This window comes from Ornithorhynchus anatinus, chromosome 2 (assembly GCF_004115215.2).
Source record: "Ornithorhynchus anatinus isolate Pmale09 chromosome 2, mOrnAna1.pri.v4, whole genome shotgun sequence".
Taxonomy (NCBI): domain Eukaryota; kingdom Metazoa; phylum Chordata; class Mammalia; order Monotremata; family Ornithorhynchidae; genus Ornithorhynchus; species Ornithorhynchus anatinus.
Genome location: NC_041729.1, coordinates 27,495,002 through 27,515,523, shown reverse-complemented (window position 1 = coordinate 27,515,523; position 20,522 = coordinate 27,495,002). Strand labels below are relative to the sequence as shown.

Sequence of the window (20,522 nt, the reverse complement as noted above, 5' to 3'; positions counted from 1 at the left end):
TCACACAGCAGACAAGTGGCGGAGCTAAATCCCCTGACCTCCTGACTTCCAGGCCCGGACTCTAGCCACTATACCACGTGTGTGTTTGGAGCAGTGTGGAGGCTGTTTGGATGGGCAGGAAGGGGAAGATTCCAGAAATATTGTGAAAGCAGACAGGATTTGGTGACAGACACAATATACGGGTTGAATGAGAGAGATGAATGGGGCAGTCACCAGAGCGCCAGAAACAACCCCCAAGTTTCCTCCCTCCACCTCATCTCTGCTGGAGGGGCCTGAAGGCAGTTTGGTAAGGTATTTGTTTACGCAGGAAACTCCTTATATTTCTTTTACAGGCTAAGAAACTTGAGCTAGCAAACTTCACTAAGCCAACAAGTTTGGTTAACTGCAAACTGAAATTCAGATTTAGAATTCTCAAGGAGGCCATTCAGATCGATTAATAATTGCTCTTTTTCTGGCTCTTTATGCTAGAAGCACCACAAGGACAATACATTCAGAAGAAAAATGGTTCAACACTCCCTGAAGTCTCTCTCAAAGGGGGACGGTATTAGTCTTATAACTGGCCATCTACTAATTCAAGGATTAAATGGCTTGAAAGGATCAGGGACCAATAAAAAGGCAATTTAGAATTTGTTTAAAGAACTATAAAAGACGTCCAATAATGCAGACTTCACCATAGCTATCTTCCAAAACTATTTACCATAAAAATTTGGTTCTAGTTGATTCCCAGTGTTTTGCTGTTAGATTCCAGTCAGGCCCAGTGGCCTCTACTCCATCCTAATACATTCATTCGATAGCATTTATTGAGCACTTACTATGTGCAGAGCACTGTACTAAGCGCTTGGAATGTACAAATCCTAATCCTCCTCTACCTCTCCGCTGCCTTGAACACAGTCAACCACTCCTTTCTCCTGGAAACATTACCCAACCTTGGCTTGATAATAATAATAATAATGGTATTTGTTAAGCGCTTACTATGTGCAGAGTACTGTTCTAAGCGCTGGGGTAGATACGGGGAAATCAGATTGTCCCACTTTTTTTTAAAATCCTCATTTTTACAGATGAGGTAACTGAGGCCCAGAGAAGTTAAGTGACTTGCCCAACGTCACACAGCAGACAAGTGGCGGAGTCGGAATTAGAACCCACGACCTCTGACTCCCAAGCCCGTGCTCTTTCCACTAAACCCCGCTGCTTCCTCGACACTGTCCTCTCCTGGTTCTCCTCCTACCCTCTGGCCACACATTTTCAGTCTCCTTCGTGGGCTCCTCCTCTACCTTTTCTACCCCTTAACTGCGGTAGCCCCCCAGGGTTCAGTTCTGGGTCTCCTTCTATTCTCCATTTATACCCACTCCACTCCCTTAGAGAACTCATTCACTCCCAAGGCTTCAACTACCACCTCTAACTAGATGATTCCCAAATCTACACTTCCAGCCCTGATCTCGCTCCTCCTCTGCAGTCTCGCATTTCCTCCCGCCTTCCGGACACCTCCACCTGGGTAGCCCACAGACACCTCAAACTTAACACGTCCAAAACAGAGCTCCTTATCCTCCCACTCAAACCCTGTCCTCCCAAGGATTTTCCCATCACTGGGGATGGCACCACCATCTTTCCCGTCTCACAAGCCCGTAACCCCGGGGTTAGCCTTGATTCATCTCTCTCATTACTCATCTCTCTCATTCCCACCACACATTCAATCTATCACTAAATCCTGTCCTTTCCACCTTCCTAACATCACTAAAATCCACCCTTTCCTCTCCATCCAATCTGCTACCAGGTTAATCCAAGGATTTAGCGTATCCTGCTTTGATTACTGTATCAGCCTCCTTGCCGACCTCCCCGCCTCCTGCCTCTCCCCATTCCAGTCCGTCCTTCGCTCTGCTGCCTAGATCGTTTTTTCTACAAAAACCAGCAGACCATGTTTCCCCACTCCTCAAGGACCTCCAGCGGTTGCCCATCCACCTCCGCGTCGAAAGGCAACTCCTTACAATCGGCCTTAAAGCGATCAACCGATCGTATGTACTGAGTGGTGCAGAGCAATACAACAGACGCAATCTCTGCCCACAGCGAGTTGACAGTCTAGAGGGGAAGACAGACGCTTATAAAAATATATTATGGATATGTACATTTGTGCTGTGGGGCCGGGGGGTGGTGGGATAAAGAGAGCAAGTCATCTTGGACCCCCCACCTCACTTGACCGCTCTCCTACTACAACCCAGCCCGCACGCTTCGCTCCCCTAATGCTAACCTTCTCACCGTGCCTCGATCTGCCTCGATCTCATCTATCTCGCCACCGACCTCCCACCCACGTCCTGCCTCTGGCCCGAAACGCCCTCCCTCTTTACATCCGACAGACAGTTTTTCTCCCCACCTTCAAAGCCTCGCTGGAGGCACAGCTCCTCCAAGAGCTCCAGGAGCTCCTCCTCCGCTCCTCCTTTCCCCTCCCACTCACTTCTGCATCGCCCTGACTTGCTCCGTCTACTCATCCTCCTTCCCAGCCCCACGGCACTCATGTACATAGCTGGAATTTATTTATTCATATTAATATCTCTCCCCCCCACTAGCCCGTAAGCTCGCTGGGGGCTTGGAATGCGTCTTTTACTCTGTTGTGTTGTACTCTCCCACGTGCTTAGTGCAGTGCTCCGAACACATCAGTGTTCAATAAATACGATCGATCGATCGATTGATTAACCCCTCCCTCAGCCCCACAGCACTTATGTCCATATCCGTCACTTATTCGTAGTAAAGTCTGTCTCCCACTCTAGACTGTAAGGTCGTCTGGCCGGAAATGTGTCAACCAACTCCGCGACGTTGTTAGACTATATTCTCGAGTGCTTAGTACAGTGTTCTGCACAAAGTGCTCAATAAATACAATTGACTGATTGATCGGAAAGAGCCCGGGCTCGGGAGTCAGAGGTCACAGGTGCTAATCCCGGCTCCGCCAACTTGTCAGCTGTGTGACTTTGGGCAAGTCACTTCATTTCTCTTTTCCTCAGTGACCTCATCTGTAAAATGGGGATTAAGACTGTGAGCCCCCCGTGGGACATCCTGATTATCTTATATCCCACCGCAGCGCTTTCAACAGTGCTTGGCACATAGTAGGCGTTTAACAAATACCATTATTATTATTATTGATGGTATTCACTCACTCCAGGAACTGCAGTTAAGTGCTAAGCGTGGCTCAGTGGAAAGAGCCTGGGCTTCGGAGTCAGAGGTCATGGGTTCGACTCCCGGCTCTGCCACTTGTCAGCTGTGTGACTGTGGGCGAGTCACTTCATTTCTCTGTGCCTCAGTGACCTCATCTGTAAAGTGGGGATTAAGTCTGCGAGCCCCACGTGGGACAACCTGTATCTCCCCCAGAGCTTAGAACAGTGCCCTGCACAGAGTTAGCGCTTAACAAATACCAACATTATTATTAGACTGGCAATTGGTTTATGTAGTAAAAGATACCCCTATCTCTCCCTCGCCCTGTGCTACGGAGATGGATTCGAAACTTCAGTCTTCCTTCAGAGGATGAACTATCCAAAGTGGAACTCCCTCCCCCTTCGTATCTGACAGACCACCCCTCTCCCCGAAGGCTTATTAAAATCATATTTCCTCCAAGAGGCCTTTCCTGACAAAGCTCTCATTTCTCCTACTCCCTCTCCCTTCTGTCACCTACGCAGTTGGATCTGTACCGATGGAATACAGTGAGCCCTTACTGCGTTCAGAGGTTGGGAGAAGCAGCATGGCCTAGTGGAGACAGCCCGGGCCTGGGAGTCAGAAGGTCGTGGGTTCTAATCCCGCCTCAGCCACTTGTCTGCTACGTGACCTCGGGCAGTTCACTTAACTTCTCTGTGCCTCAGTTACCCCATCTGTAAAATGGGAGGGGTGAGACTGCGAGCCCCAGGTGGGACAGGGGCTGTGTCCAACCCCATTTGCTTGTATCCTCCCCAGCGCTCAGTATGGTGCATGGCACATAGTAAGCCCTTAATAAATCCCACACGTTATTATTATTACTATTATTGGAGCTGGTAGACGTTCCCTGCCCATAACAAGCTTAGACTCTAGAGAGAAGCTTACAATCTAGACACGTGCTTACAGTCTAGAGTCTGTAGTCCTTAAGCACTTGATATTCACCACAACCTCAACCCCACAGACACTTAGGTACTTCGCCAAAATTTACTTCCAGATCTGTTTCCCCTTCTGGACCGAAAGCTCCCTGTGAGCAAAGAATTCCTACCATCTCTTGCACCGTGTGCTCCGTACAGTGCCCCGCTCACAGTAAGCACTCAATCAGTACCACTGAATGATTACGTTATTTACTAAATCAAACGCATTCAAGTGCTCTTTACGTTTTTCCACGGCGATAATTTCTTCCGTACCTTTCATCCCAATTTATATATAATTTCTTAAGTGGGCACTTCCGGATCAGGGACCACGAGGGCATACATACGGTGAATGCCAGTAGAGTAGAAGGATGGAAAATGTTAGCCAAGATACTATCGTACGATTTTCTGCTCCAAATCGGAGAACTATTAAAATCAGAGACCATACATAGTAGTGGTGAGTAAGAGATGCTCAAAATTCCCTCCCCTACGACGCACGGAGCCAACCGGGGTTATGAGTAGATATTTCTTCTTGAACCACTAAAGTAATCAGCTTATGAATTGGAAAAAAATGTCGAGCATTAAGGTCAATTTTAGCACAATTCCACAAACATTATAAAGCAATAGTTTGGGGTTCTTTTTTTCAGGGAGTGAACAGGGGCATCCAAGGTGTTGGATGTGAACCAATTAAACTAAACAAAGCCAAAGGAGCAATACTGATTTAATCAATGTTTATTGTCCCATAACAATACTTACCAAAAACAGGCTGACTACACAGTAATGCAACAATCGAATAATAACAATAATTTATAATTATGGTGCTGGTTAAGGGCTTACCATGTGCCAAACACAGCGTGGCCAGTGGATAGAGCAGAGGCCTGGGAGTCGGAAGATCATGGGTTCGAATCCCAGCTCTGCCGGTTATCTGCTGTGTGACTTTGGGCAAGTCACTTCACTTCTCTGGGCCCCAGTTACCTCGCCGACAAAACAGGATGGAGACCGTGCGCCCCGCGTGGGACGGGGACTGGGTACCACACCCAATATACTTTATCCGCCTCAGTGCTTAGTACAGTGCCTGGCACCTAGTAAGTGCTTAAGAAATACTCCAGTGATTACTAATGACTGGAGTAGATACGAGATGATCAAATGGGACACTGACCCCATCCCACACAGGGCTCAGAGTCTGACGAAGAGGGAGAACAGGTACTGAATTCCCAGCAGCGTGGCTCAGTGGAAAGAGCCCGGGCTTGGGAGTCAGAGGTCATGGGTTCGAATCCCGGCTCTGCCACTTGTCAGCTGGGTGACTGTGGGCAAGTCAATTCACTTCTCTGGGCCTCAGTGACCTCATCTGGAAAATGGGGATTAACTGTGAGGCTCACGTGGGACAACCCGGTTACCCTGTATCTACCCCAGCGCTTAGAACAGTGCTCTGCACATAGTAAGCGCTTAACGAATACCGACATTATTATTATTATTATTTCTCAGATGAGGAAAGTGAACTACATAAGTTTAACTAGATAAGTCCCACAGCGGGCAAATGGCCAAGCCGGGATTAGAACTCAGGTCCTCTGACTCCCAGGCCCCCACTCTTTCCACCAGGCCCCGCCGTGCCCGTTGTATACTTGCTCATTCGGTCTGAGGGCTTTCCTCTCTTGACCCTTTGGACTGGATTACAAAAGAGAGAGACCAATCTTCAACCCCAACCCCCCAAAAAATAACTGAATAGAGTTACACAAGGTGTTCGGGGAAGGGATGGCAGTCTCGTCAAATTACTTCAAAAGGAAAAAAAAAAAAAAAGGAGAATTGAAAGAGAAGCAGTCAGTCTTTTAACCTCGTTGCCCAACCGGGCCGGGGGGTGGTCGAAGAGCAGGTTTTAAGGTTTTTATAGAGAAGCAGCGTGGCTCAGTGGCAAGCGCCCGGACTTGGGAGTCAGAGGTCATGGGTTCGAATCCCAGCTCTGCCACCTGTCAGCTGTGTGACTGGGGGCGAGTCAGTTCAGTTCTCTGGGCCTCAGTGATCTCATCTGTCAAATGGGGGTGAGCCTCACATGGGACAACCTGATGACCCTGTAACTCCCCTAGCGCTTAGAACAGTGCTCTGCACAGAGTAAACGCTTAACAAATACCAACATTATTATTAAGAGACACGTGGGCAAGGGGCTCTATCGCCCGAAGTGACCCCCCGGCCTCCCACCTTTCCGCGACTCCGACCGATGCTTTGGCCCTTCTCATAATAATGATGGTATAAGCAGCGTGGCTCAGTGGAAAGAGCCCGGGCTTGGGAGTAAGAGGTCATGGGTTCAAATCCCCCTCTGCCACTCGTCAGCTGTGACTGTGGGCAAGTCACTTCATTTCTCTGTGCCTCAGTGACCTCGTCTGTAAAATGGGGATTAAGACTGTGAGCTAATGTGGGACAACCTGAGAATAATAATAATGTTGGTATTTGTTACCTGCTGACCCTGTATCTACCCCAGCGCTAAGAACTGTGCTCTGCACAGAGTAAGCGCTTAACAAATATTATTATTATTATTATTATTATTAAGAGACACGTGGGCAAGTGGCTCCATCACCCTGAAGTGACCCCCGGCCTCCCACCTTTCCGCGACTCCGACCGATGCTTTGGCCCTTCTCATAATAATGATGGTATAAGCAGCGTGGCTCAGTGGAAAGAGCCCGGGCTTGGGAGTAAGAGATCATGGGTTCGAATCCCAGCTCCGCCACTTAGCTGTGTGACTGTGGACAAGTCACTTCATTTCTCTGGGCCTCAGTGACCTCATCTGGAAAACGGGGGTGAAGACTGTAACCCTCACGTGGGACAACTGCTTTCCCTGTATCTCCCCCAGAGGTTAGAACAGTGCTCTGCACATAGTCAGCGCTTAAATACCAACATTCTTATAGAGAAGCAGCGTGGCTCGGTGGAAAGAGGCCGGGCTCGGGAGTCAGAGATCATGGGTTCAAATCCTGGCTCCGCCACTTGTCAGCTGTGTGATTTTGGGCAAGTCACTTGACTTCTCTGGGCCTCAGTGAACTCATCTGTAAAATGGGGGTGAAGACTGTGAGCCTCACGTGGGACAACCTGCTGACCCTGCATCTACCCCAGCATTTAGAACAGTGCTCTGCACAGAGTAAGCGCTTAACAAATACCAACGTTATTATTACTAAGAGACACGTGGGCAGGGGGCTCTATCGCCCCACAATGACCTCGGCCCCCCATCTTTCCACGACCCTGACCGATGCTTTGGCCCTTCTCATAATAATGATGGTGTTTGTTAAGCGCTTACTACTTGCACTGTTCTAAGCGCTGGGGGAGCTGCAGGGTAATCAGATCGCCCCACGTGGGGCTCACATTTTTTAATCCCCATTTTTACAGATAATAATAATAACGATGGTATTTGTTAAGCGCTTACTCTATGCAGAGCACTGTTCTAAGCGCTGGGGGAGATACAGGGTCATCAGGTTGTCCCACGAGGGGCTCCCAGTCTTCCCACGGAAGCAGCGTGGCTCAGTGGAAAGAGCCCGGGCTTGGGAGTCGGAGGTCATGGGTTCGAATCCCGGCTCCGCCACTTGTCAGCTGGGTGACTGTGGGCGAGTCGCTTCACTTCTCTGTGCCTCAGTGACCTCATCTGTAAAACGGGGGTGAAGACTGTGAGCCTTATGGGGGACAACCTGATGACCCTGTAACTCCCCCGGCGCTTAGAACAGTGCCCTGCACAGAGTAAGGGCTTAACAAATACCAACATTATTATTGAGACACATGGGCAGGGGGCTCTATTGCCCCAAATGACCCCCGGCCCCCGACCTTTCCGCGACTCTGACAGATGCTTTGGCCCCTCTCATAATAATGATGGTATTTGTTAAGCTTGACTCCGTGCGACACAGTCAGCGCTTAACAAATACCAACATTGTTATAATGATGGTATTTGTTAAGCGTTGACTCCGTGCGACATAGTCAGCGCTTAAAAAATACCAACATTATTACTCTAATGATGGCATCTGTTCAGCGCTTACCGCGCACTGTTCTAAGCGCTGGGGGAGCTGCGGGCCCATCAGACGGTCCCACGTGGGGCTCCCATTTTCTGCCTCCCCCTTTCTCCAGATGAGGGAACTGAGGCGCCCTGCCCGGAGTAGGCGCTCAGCCAACTGCCAGCGTGGCTCAGTGGAAACAGCCTGGGCTTCAGAGTCAGAGGTCACGGGTTCGACTCCCGGCTCTGGCACTCGTCAGCTGCGTGACTGTGGGCAAATCACTTAACTTCTCTAGGCCTCAGTGACCTCGGCTGGTAAATGGGGATGAAGACTGGGAGCCTCACGGGGGACAACCTGACGACCCTGTCTCTCCCCCGGCGCTTAGAACAGTGCTCTGCACATAGGAAGCGCCTAACAAATACCAACATTATTATTATTATTAATTGCCATCCGTCAGCTGTGTGACTGTGGGCAAGTCACTTCACTTCCCTGTGCCTCGGATCCCTCATCTGCAAAATGGGGGTGAAGCCTGGGAGCCTCACGGGGGACAACCTGACGACCCTGTCTCTCCCCCGGCGCTTAGAACAGTGCTCTGCACATAGGAAGCGCCTAACAAATACCAACATTATTATTATTATTAATTGCCATCCGTCAGCTGTGTGACTGTGGGCAAGTCACTTCACTTCCCTGTGCCTCGGATCCCTCATCTGCAAAATGGGGGTGAAGCCTGGGAGCCTCACGGGGGACAACCTGACGACCCTGTCTCTCCCCCGGCGCTCAGAACAGTGCTCTGCACATAGTAAGCGCCTAACAAATACCAACCTCACCATTATTATTAATTGCCGCCCGTCGGCTGTGTGACTGCGGGCAAGTCACTTCACTGCCCTGTGCCTCGGATCCCTCATCTGCAAAATGGGGGTGAAGCCTGGGAGCCTCACGGGGGACCACCTGATGACCCCGGATCTCCCCGGGCGCTTAGCACAGTGCTCGGCACAGAGTAAGCGCTTAACCCATACCAACGTCTTTCTTGGAAATAGTGCTGAATGAAGGAAGTGAGCGGCCCAAGGTCACAGGGCAGACGAGGGGCGGAGCGGGGCCGGTCCTGCCTCCACCTCCAGCCCGGCCTCGGGGGGCGAGGCTTTGTTCACAGCTCCGTCGGTCCCGCTCCATCATCATCATCATCATCATATAATAATAATAATGTTAGTATTTAAGCTCCATCCCAAGAAGGCCGCCCACCCGGGCCTCCCACCTCCCCAGCAACACAAAATGGCAGATTCAGCTGGGCCGGCGAAGGCGTGGGAGGGACTTTCCAGCGACCCCCCATTTCTCACGACCCCCCCCCCCCCAGGGAAACAAGCGAAACGCCCGACGCCGAGGCCTCGCGTTTGGAAGGGAGGGCGAGAGGAGGAGGAGGCGGCCCGAGGGCCGTTCATCCCGCCCGGCCGCGTCACCGGCCTCCGGCGCGGGCCCTCCCCTTCGGGAGGCCGGTTCCCCGGGCCTCCCCTCGCCCGCCGTGGGAGGGGAGGGGGGGGGGGGGGGCCGGGGCCTCACCATGCTGGCCGGGCGGCGCCTCAGGTGATGCGGCCCGGGGGCGGCGACGGGTCCGACGGGCCGCTCATGTCATGGTCCGAGGCGGCCGGGGAAAAGCGTCCGGCGGCGGGGACCGGCCGAGGGCGGCGAGGGAGGGAGGGCGGGCTGGGGCGGGCTGGCGGGCAGGCAGGCCGGGCCCCGCCGGGCCTCAGCGGAGGAAGAGGAACGACTGCCCCGCCCCCCCCCCTCCCGCCTCCCCCCCCAAGCCCCGCCCCCGAGCCCTCCCATTGGCTCCCCGGAAATGACTGACGCGCAGCCCCGCGCGCCACCCGGGCCCCGCCCCCGGACCGGCCGCGCGCCGCGCCATTGGCTGACGGAAAAGCCCAATGGACGAGGCCCCCGAGATGCCGAGGGGCGGGGGCGGCTCCCCGCACGCCAGGCTTTCCTTCCTTCCTTCCTTCCTTCCTTCCTTCCTTCCTTCCTTCCTTCCTTCCTTCCTTCCTTCCTTCCTCTCGTCCGTTCATTCATTCGTTCGTCCGTTCATTCATTCATTCGTCCATTCGTTCGTCCATTCATTCATTCGTCTGCCCATTCATTCATTCGTCTGCCCATTCATTCATTCGTCCGTTCATTCGTTCATTCATTCATTCGTCCGTTCATTCATTCGTTCGTTCATTCACTCGTTCGTTCATTCATTCATTCGTTCGTTCATTCGTCCGTTCATTCATTCAATCGTCCATTCATTCATTCATTCGTCCATTCATTCATTCATTCGTCCATTCGTTCGTCCCTTCGTCCATTCATTCATTCGTCCGCTCATTCATTCATTCGTCCGTTCATTCATTCATTCGTCAATTCGTTCGTCCCTTCGTCCGCTCATTCATTCGTCCGTTCGTTCGTTCATTCATTCGTCCGCTCATTCATTCATTCGTCAATTCGTTCGTCCCTTCGTCCGCTCATTCATTCGTCCGTTCGTTCATTCATTCATTCGTCCATTCATTTATTCATTCGTTTGCTCGCTCGCTCATTCATTCATTCGTCCATTCATTCGTTCACTTGCTCACTCATTCATTCAATCATTCATTCAATCGTATTGATTGAGCGCTTACAGTGTGCAGAGCACCGTGCTGCTGAGAGAAGCAGGGGAAAGAGCCCGGGGTGGGGAGTCAGAAGTCATGGGTCCAAATCCCGGCTCTGCCACTTGAAAGCTGGGTGACTGTGGACCAGTCACTGCACTTCTCTGGGCCTCAGTGACCTCATCTGGAAAAGGGGGATGAAGACTGGGTGCCTCACGAGGGACAACCTGATGACCCTGTAGAACAGTGCTCTGCACATAGTAAGCACTCAACAAATACCAACATTATTATTATATTATTATTAGTGGACAATCGGGCAACAGATAGAGACCATCCCTGCCCAATGACCGGCTCACCTTCTAATCGGGGGAATAATAATAATAATAATAATAATGATGGCATTTGTTAAGCACTGACTAGGTGCAGAGCACCGTACGAAGCTCTTGGAATGGACAATTGGGTCAACAGAGAGAGACCATCCCGGCCCAATGATGGGCTCACAGTCTAATCGGGGGAATGATAATAATGATGATGGCATTTGTTAAGCGCTGACTAGGTGCAGAGCACCGAACGAAGCCCTTGGAATGGACAATTGGGCAACAGAGAGAGACCATCCCTGCCCGATGACGGGCTCACGGTCTAAACGGGGGAGACAGCAAAGCAAAACAGAACAAAACAAAAACAAGACATCGTCAAGATTAATAGACTCAACTGTGCTCATTTCTATAGATTATTTGTATATTTTATTTATTATCTGCTTCATTTTGTTAATGAGATGGACATCCCCTTCATTCTATTGGCTCACAGTCTAAACGGGGGAGACAGCAAAACAAAACAGAACAAAACAAAAACAAGACATCATCAAGATTAATAGAATCAACTGCTCATTTGTATATATTATTTGTGTATATTATTTATTACCCTGCTTATTTTGTTAATGAGGTGGACATCCCCTTCATTCTATTTATCTTGGTGATGTTGTCTTGTGTTTGTTTTGTTCTGTTTTGCTTCTGTTCTGTTGGTCTCTCCCGTTTAGACGGTGAGCCCGTCACTGGGCAGGGACTGTCTCTAACTCTGGACCAATTGTCCATTCCAAGCGCTTAGTACAGTGCTGCTCTGTACATAGTAAGCGCTCAATAAATACAATTGAATGAATGAATATTCACCTCATTAACAAAATAAATAGGGTGATAAATAATATGTACAGATGAGCACAGTGGTGAGGGGAGGGGAAGGGGGAAGAGCAGAGGGTGCGGGGGAAGACAGAGACAGCGATGGGGAGACGGGAGGGGGAGAGAAAGCGAAAGGGAAGGGCGACTGATGAAAGAGGGGGAGTTAGAGCCCCCCAGAAATGAGGGGGAGGACAAAGGAAGCCCGGGGGGCCGGCGAGAGGTTGGGATCTGAGGTGGCCCGGGCGACAGGGCCTCGCCTTCCGGCTTCTCTCCCCGGGCGGGCCTGGTCTTTGTCTTGCTCACACCCTCCCTTCCTCAGAGGGAGTCCTGGGCCAAATCGTGCCTCAGTCAATCAATAATAATAATAATAACGGTATTTGTTAAGTGCTTACTGTGTGCAAAGCACCGTTCCAAGCGCTGGGGGGATACAAGCTGATCAGGTTGTTCCAGTGGGGCTCACGGTCTTAGTCCCATTTTACAGATGAGGTCACTGAGGCCCAGAGAAGAAGAAGAATAATGTGTAGTTGTTAAGCACTTACTATGTGTGGAGCACTGTTCTAAGTGCTGGGGTAGATACAGGGTAATCAGGTTGTCCCACGTGAGGCTCACAGTCTTAATCCCCATTTTACAGATGAGGGAACTGAGGCCCAGAGAAGTGAAGTGACTTGCCCAAAGCCACACAGCTGATAAGTGGCGGAGCCAGGATTGGAACCCACGACCTCTGACTCCCAAGCCCGGCTCTTTCCACTGAGCCACGCTGCTTCTGATTGTCAATGATCGGATTATCAATCAGTCAATCAGTGCTATTTATTGAGTGCTTATGGAGTGCAGGGTGCTGAACTAAGCGCTTGGGAGAGAAGCGCTTAGAACAGTGCCTGGCACGCAGTAAGCGCTTAACATATACCATCGTTATTACTAAAGGTGGTAGAGGCGCGTACAGTCTAATAGTAATTTCATTCATTCAATGGTATTAATTGAGCGCTCACTGTGCTAAGCGCTTGGAATGGACAATTCGACAACAGATAGGGACAATTGCTGCCCAACAACAGGCTCACAGTTTAAAAGGGGGAGACAGACAGCAAAACAAAACAAGGAGTTAGGTGTCCATACCATCAAAAAAGATAAATGGAATCACAGATATAGATGCATCATTAATAAAATTGACTGATAAATAATATACACAGATATACACAAGTGCTGTGGGGAGGGGAAGGGGAAAGAGCGGAGGGAGGGAGTAAGGGGAGCGGGGAGGGGAGGAGGGGCGGAGGGAAAGGGAGGGCTCAGTGTGGGAAGGCCTCCTGGAGGAGGTGAGCTCTCAGTAGGGCTTCGAAGAGGGGAAGAGAGTTAGTTTGGCGGAGGTGAGGAGGGAGGGCGTTCCAGGTCAGCGGGAAGACGTGGGCCGGGGGTCGACGGCGGGACAGGTGAGAGGGAGGCCCAGTGAGGAGGTGAGCGGCAGAAGTGCGGAGTGTACGGGGTGGGCTGTAGGAGGACAGAAGGGAGGTGAGGTAGGAGGGGGCAAGGTGATGGACAGCTTGGAAGCCAATAGTGAGGAGTTTATAATAATAATAATGTCGGTATTTGTTAATCACTTACTCTGTGCCGAGCACTGTGATAGCCGGTAATCGGGTTGTCCCACGTGGGGCTCACAGTCTTCATCCCCATTTTTACAGATGAGGAACTGAGGTACAGAGAAGTGAAGCGACTTGCCCAGGGCCACACAGCTGACAAGTCTAGAGGGGAAGGGCGGAAACCCCCTAACCCCAAGAATGGTTGGGGCGTTAGCAAGGGTCCTGATGGAGGAAGGAGGGATGCGTCTACAGCCCTACAGTGCCGGAGGAGAGTAGACCCTAGGTAGCCTCCGTGCACCCATGACTTTTTTAAAACGGTATTTGTTAAGCACTTACTATGTGCCTGGCAACGTACTAAGATGCGGGGTAGATACAAGTTAGTAGGGTTGGACATTGTCCGTTTCCCACACGGGGCTCACAGTCTTAATCCCCGTTTTACAGATGAGGTAACTGAGCCACAGAGAATAATAATGTTGGTTTTTGTTAAGCGCTTACTATGTGCAGAGCACTGTTCTAAGCGCTGGGGTAGATACAGGGTAATCAGGTGGTCCCACGTGAGGCTCACAGTCTTAATCCCCATTTTACAGAGGAGGGAACTGAGGCACAGAGAAGTGAAGTGACTTGCCCACAGTCACACAGCTAACAAGCGGCAGAGCAGGGGTGAGAAGTGAAGTGACTTGCCCACAGTCACACAGCTGACAAGTGGCAGAGCCGGGAATTGAACCCATGACCTCTGACTCCCGAGCCCGGGCTCTTTCCACGGAGCCGCGCTGCTTCTCTGAAGTGGCTTGTACAAGGTCACACGGCAGGCAAGTGGCGGAGCCGGATCAGAACCCACGACCTCTGACTCTCCAGCCTGTGCTCTTCCCACTAAACCACGCTGCTTCTCTAAGCTTGTTAAGCACTTAGCACGTGCCAAGCACCGTTCTAAGCACTGGATTATACCCAAGTCCTCCGACTCCCAGGCCCTTGCTCTTTCCACTAGTCCATGCCGCTTTTCACGGGCCACACTGTTCGTGATTTCTCTGACTTGAAAAGAATAGAGGATGGAGGCCGGGTGCTTTCCATCTGGCCAGCACCCACTCTTCCTCAGCACTTGTCTTACGCCGTCATGTCGTTTCCGAACCGTAGCGACACCACGGACGCATCTCTCCCAGATCGTCCCGCTCTCCACCTGCAATCGTTCTGGTAGTGGATGCATAGAATCTTCTTGGTAAAAATATGGAAGTGGTTTACCAGTGCCGCCCTCTGTGCAGTAAACTCGAGTCTTCGCACTCGACTCTCTCCCGTGCCGCCGCTGGCCAGCATGGGGGAGTTTTATATTTAATTTTATTCGGATTCCACTGGGAATATTTCGAGGTTTGTCTTCCCCCATTAGAGTGTAAACTCCTTGTGGGCTGGGAATGCCTCTTGTGCTTCTATGGAGGCTCTTAGGGCAGTTTATTACATTCAGTCAGGGTGCAATAATTACAATTTCGACTGCTACCCAGTTGCTCACTTGCCATCCAGTTGGTAAAGAGGACCTAGACAGCTCACATTCCAAATTGTCCTGCCACACAGGGGGTCCTCCTCTCTTGTCCTTTCCCCGCATGGACACCTCTCTTCACCTTTCCCACCAACCATCCCTCCTCACTAAGACTGACACGCGTGGGCATCAGCTCCCTGGAAACGAAGTCCAGTGGGGCGGGACTGTCTCTGTTACCGATTTGTACATTTCAAGCGCTTAGTACAGTGCTCTGCACATAGTAAGGGCTCAATAAATGCTATTGAATGAATGAGACCAGGACCAATCCAGAATCGAGTCATGAGGAGAAAAGGTGGCCTCCAGCTGGGCGCCCCTTAACTGTCCTGCTCTTGGTCTGCCTATCACACTATCAATCAATCAATCGTATTTACCGAGCACATACTGCGTGCAGGGCGCTGAACTAAGCGCTTGGGAGAAGACAATATGACATTGTTGGTAGACACTTTCCCTCCCCACATTGAGCTTCCAGTCTAGAGGAAATCAAATTTACTAAAGGAAAGCAATCAATGGCATTTACTGAATACTTACTGAATACTCAATACTTACTGAACACATTCCCTCCCCGCATTGAGCTTCCGGTCTAGAGGAAATCAAATTTAATAAAGGAAATCAATCAGTGGCGTTTACTGAATACTTAGTGCGTGCAGGAAACTGTATTAAGTGCTTGAGAGAACGAGAGTACAATAGAGTTGGTAGTCCCCTTCTATTTTCCATCTACATCCGCTCCACTCCCTTAGAGCAACTCATTCGCTCCCATGGCTTCAACTACCTCTTCTAGACAGCTGATTCCCAAATCGCTATCTCCAGCCCTGATCGATCTCTCTCTCTCTCTCTCCCTGCAGTCTCACATTTCCTCCTGCCTTCAAAACATCTCCACCTGGATGTGTCACAGGTACCTCAAGCTTAACATGTCCAAAACAGAACTCCTTATCTTCCCACTCAAACCCTGTCCTCCCCATGATTTCCTGTCACTGTAGACGGCACCCCTATCCTTCCAAGCCTGTGACATTATCCTTGACTCACCTATCTCACTCAACCAACTTACTCGATCTATCTCTAAATCCTGCCGGTTGCACCTTCACGACATCGCTAAAAATCCACCCTTTTCCCCTGCATCTAAACTGCTATCACTTGATCAATCAATCAGTCGTATTTATTGAGCACTTACAGAACCGTATTACTCGGGAGAGTACAATTTAACAGTATAACAGACACATTCCTTGCCCACAATGAGCTTACAGTCTAGAGGGCGAGACGGACATTAATAGAAATAAATACAGATATTTACATAAGTGCTGAGAGGCTGAGGAGGAGTGAATCAAGGAAGCAAATCAGGGTGATGCAGAACGGAATGAGAGAAAAGGAAATGAGGGCTTAGGCGTGCAGGGCCTCTGGGAGGAGATGTGTCTTCAATAAGGCTTTGAAGGTAGGGAGAGTAACTGTCTGTGGATATGAAGCGTTAATCCACGTACTTATCCTATCCCACCTCGAGTATTGTATCAGTCTCCTTGCTGACCTCCCTGCTTCCCGTGTCTCCTAGGCCATGTTTCCCCACTCCCCAAGAACCTCCGAACGTTGCCCATCCACCTCCTCACCAAACAGAAACTCCTTACCAGCGCCTTTAAAGCATTCAATCACCTTGCCCCCATCCTATCGCCTCGCTACTCTCCTACTACAACCCAGCCTGCACACTTCACTCCTCTAATGCCAACCTTCTCAGTGTACCTTGATCTCGTCTATCTTGCCACCGACCTCTCGCCCTCATCCTGCCTCTGACCTGGAGCACCCTCCCTCATCATATCTGACGGACAATTACTCTTTCCAACTTCAAAACCTTCTTGAAGGCTCATCTCCTCCAAGAGGCCTTCCCTGCTGATTCAGCCCTTCTTTCCTCTTCTCCCACTCCCTGCTGCGTCACCCTGACTGGCTCCCTTTATTTATCCCCCTCCCAGCCCCACAGCACTTACGTACATATCTGTAATTTTGTTTATTTTTACTAATGCCTGTTTCCTCCTCTAGACGGTAAGCTCACTGTGAGCAGGAAATGTGCCTGTTATATTGCACTCTACCAAGTGCTCGGTACTGGACTCGGCGCAGAGTTAGAGAAGCAGCGTGGCTCAGTGGAAAGAGCCCGGGCTTGGGAGTCAGAGGTCACGGGTTCGAATCCCGGCTCCGCCGCTTGTCAGCTGTGTGACTTTGGGCGAGTCACTTAACTTCTCTGTGCCTCAGTTACCTCATCTGTACAATGGGGATGAAAACTGTGAGCCCCACGTGGGATCAACCTGATCACCTTGTATCCCCCCAGCGCTTAGAACAGTGCTTTGCACATAGTAAGCACTTAACAAATACCACCATCATTATTATAAGTGCTAAATAATTATTTTTGAGTGACTAACTCTCCACTCTAGTCCACACTTCACTCTGCTGCCCGGATCAATTTTCTACATAACTGTTTATTCCATGTTTCCCCACTCCTCAAGAACCTCCAGTGGTTGTCCTTCCACCTCCACATCGTACAGAATCTCTTTACCATAGGCTTTAAAGCACTCGATCATCCTGCTGCTCTCCTACTACAACTCAACCCAAACATGTCTCTCTTCTAAATACCAATCTAGCCACTGTACCTCGATCTCATCTATCTCACCGCTAACTTCTTGCCCACGTCCTGCCTCTGTCCGGCAATGGCCCCCTTCTTCATATCTGACAATCATTCTCCCCACCTTCAAAGCTTTAATGAAGGCACATCTCCTCCAAGCGGCCTTCCCTGACTAAGCCCTAATTTCCTTGTCTTCCGCTCCCTTCTTCGTCGCTCTGATTTGCTCCCTTTATTCACTCCATTTCCTCAGCGTTTAGGTACATATCCATAATTTATTTATTTATATTAACGTCTGTCTCCTCCTCTAGACTGTAAGCTTGTTGTGGGCAGGGAATGTATCTGTTTTATTGCTATATTGTACTTTCTCAATCACTTAACAAATACTATTGAAAAACAACTTAGAGTCTTCTGCACACAGTAAGTGCTCAATAAGTATGATTGATTGATGGATTGATTGATTGATTTGGAGTGTCTATGAGTTACTATCTCCCAGGAAGCCACCAAGACTGGGAAAACAGCCAACTCCATCAAGATTAATTTGACAAAAGTGACAGAATCTGAAGGGTGAGATTCAGAAAATCAGTGGCATTTATTAAAAACCTACTGAGTGAATAGAACTGGACTAAGGGCTTGGGAGAATATATGGAGTAAAAGACACAGATTCTCCCCTCAGGGCTGACTTTCAGACATTTAGACGCCCTAAAGTCCCGAAGCTAAGTACACAGCATGATGATGCTGTCATATACAAGCCTGTCCATGTCCACCTAAATTTCTCCTGGGTAATTCCTGACTCCCAAATGTTGCTCCAGGCCCACGGCATTCCCCTATCCGATCCCTACTAACACACAGGCACCACTTCCAACTCTGGGAGAGGGATATGGGCATTTTTAAATTATCCTACCATCACCTCCACCACCCCTCCTGCACTCTTGAATTTACCTAAGGTCAACTGTACCATATGTCAGTGATTTATCTTGACTATTCTATTTGCAAATATTTTCATGTCTGTCCCCCCTGTTTGAGTATAAGCTCACGGTAGGCAGGAAATATGTCACTCGGGGTGACCAAGTAGAAAGAGCCCTGGCTTGGAAGCCAGGAGACCTGGGTTCTAATCCTGGCTCTGCTAATTCCTTGCTGCGTGACCTTGGGCTAGTCATTTAACTTCTCTGTGCCTCAGTTTCTCACCTTTAAAATGGGGATTCAATACCTGTCTTCCCTCCTACTTAAATTGCGAATCCCAGGCAGGACGGGCACTGGGTCGGACCTGATCATCGTGTATCCTCCCCGGGGCTTAGTACAGCTCTAGTCACACAGTGAATACAACAAAATACTCCAACCGGTGTTATATTTGTCCTTCCCAAGGGCTTAGCACAGTGCACCGCACCAAAGTGAGTAATGGATAAACTCAAATACTACTGCTATTCTGAAAGTGCCCCTTGAGGCTGCTGTTTCTATTGCTTGTTGTGTGAAGCCAGTCCTCAACTCTCCCCCTTTTAAAGCTTTATTAAGGTCACACCTCCTCCAAGAGGCCTTCCCTAATTCACCCCTCCTTTCCCTGGCTCCCTCTCCCTTCTGCATCATCTACGCACTTGGATTTCGGCCCTCTGGGCATTTGATATTCACCCAACCTTCAGCCCCATGGCACCTATGTGCATATCTATAAATGATTTCTGTCGATGCCAGTCTCACCCCCAAGACTGTAAGCTCGTTGTGGGCAGGAAACATATTTGCTAACTCTGTTGTATTGTACTATCCCAAGCACTTAGTACAGTGCTTTGCACTAAGTGCTCAGTACATACGATTGATTGATTGATAGAATATCATTTAGAAAAATGATCCGGACGGCAGAGTGGAATATGAACTGGGGGTTGCGGGGGGAATGGAGGCAGGGAGACAATTCAGGAGGCCCATTCAGTTGTCTAGCCAGGCTATGATGATCACCTGCTACAGGATGGAGGAAGGGGCAGATTGGGAAATACAGAGGAAAAATAGAGCAGCATTTATAGATAAGTTGACTGTTGGAGTTGAAAGACAGTGAGAAGTCAAAGATAAACTACAAGGTCATGAAACTCCAAGGCAAGGACAATGGGAATACTGTTAACTGTGATGGGAAAATTTAGCAGAGGAGTGAGTTTGGGAGGAAAGATGAGGAGTTTGAATCTTGGAACCCCAAGGACAGATACAAGTACCCTCCCCTCCTCCCAAAACATACTGTTTCCCCCAGGCCTTGGATAGCCAGCAGCTGCCTCCTATTCTCATCCCTTCCAGCTGTCATTTTTAGTGGCTTATAAAGGCAACTGGGAGAGAGTAACCCAACTGTATCATTATAATCAAGCAGAATGAAGCATAGAAAAACAATTACCACCCCAGCCAAATAAGGAGGGGCCTAACTGTGTGTTCAAGAACTAATCTTGCTGTTAACTCACTTACCAGATAACTACTATAGGCAAGATGAGAGGACAGAAATTCTTGAAATTTCCACAGGACTCTTGCTCCATGCGGCAACAATTATCCTCAGCCCTTAGTAACCAGAGTTGCTAAAAGTCTTTACCTAAAGCCGTACAACTAAAATTGAGGTCTTGGCTTCCAAGGATGTAGTTCATGTCTCCAGCAGGTTATGTTGCTTTAAACTATATGAAAGGATACTGGTAGTGGCATATATAATCACTATTTTAAATTGTAATACTACTAATGATAATAATGGTATTTGTGAAGCGCTTACTATGTGCCAAGCACTGTTCTAAGCACTGGGGTAGATGCAAGGTCATCAGGTTGTACATCGTGGAGCTCACAGTCTTAACCCCTTTCTACAGAGGAGGTAACTGAGGCACAGAGAAGTGAAGTGACTTGTCCAAAGTCACACAGCTGACAAGGGGCGGAGCCAGGATGAGACCCATGACCGCCGACTCCCAAGCCCTGGCTCTTTCCGCTGAGCCAAGCTGCTTCTCATAGTAGTAGTAACTCTACTGTACTCTCCCAAACACTTTGTACAGAGCTAATAAGTCCAG

At 49.6% G+C, this 20,522-nt stretch overlaps 1 protein-coding gene across 2 annotated transcripts in view; it reads right to left on the bottom strand.

Moving 5' to 3' along the window:
* The window catches only part of XPO6 (exportin 6), a 137,734-nt gene extending 128,019 nt beyond the window's left edge, over positions 1-9,715 (bottom strand). Inside the window, exon 1 of one of the 2 annotated variants that reach the window (XM_029055139.2) lies at positions 9,599-9,715. In XM_029055139.2, coding sequence (XP_028910972.1) covers positions 9,599-9,601 — 3 coding nt within the window. In that variant the 5' untranslated portion in view covers positions 9,602-9,715. The remainder of the gene's footprint in view (positions 1-9,598) is intronic. The other variant, XM_029055130.2, reaches the window with a different exon arrangement.
* Positions 9,716-20,522: the final 10,807 nt, after the last annotated feature.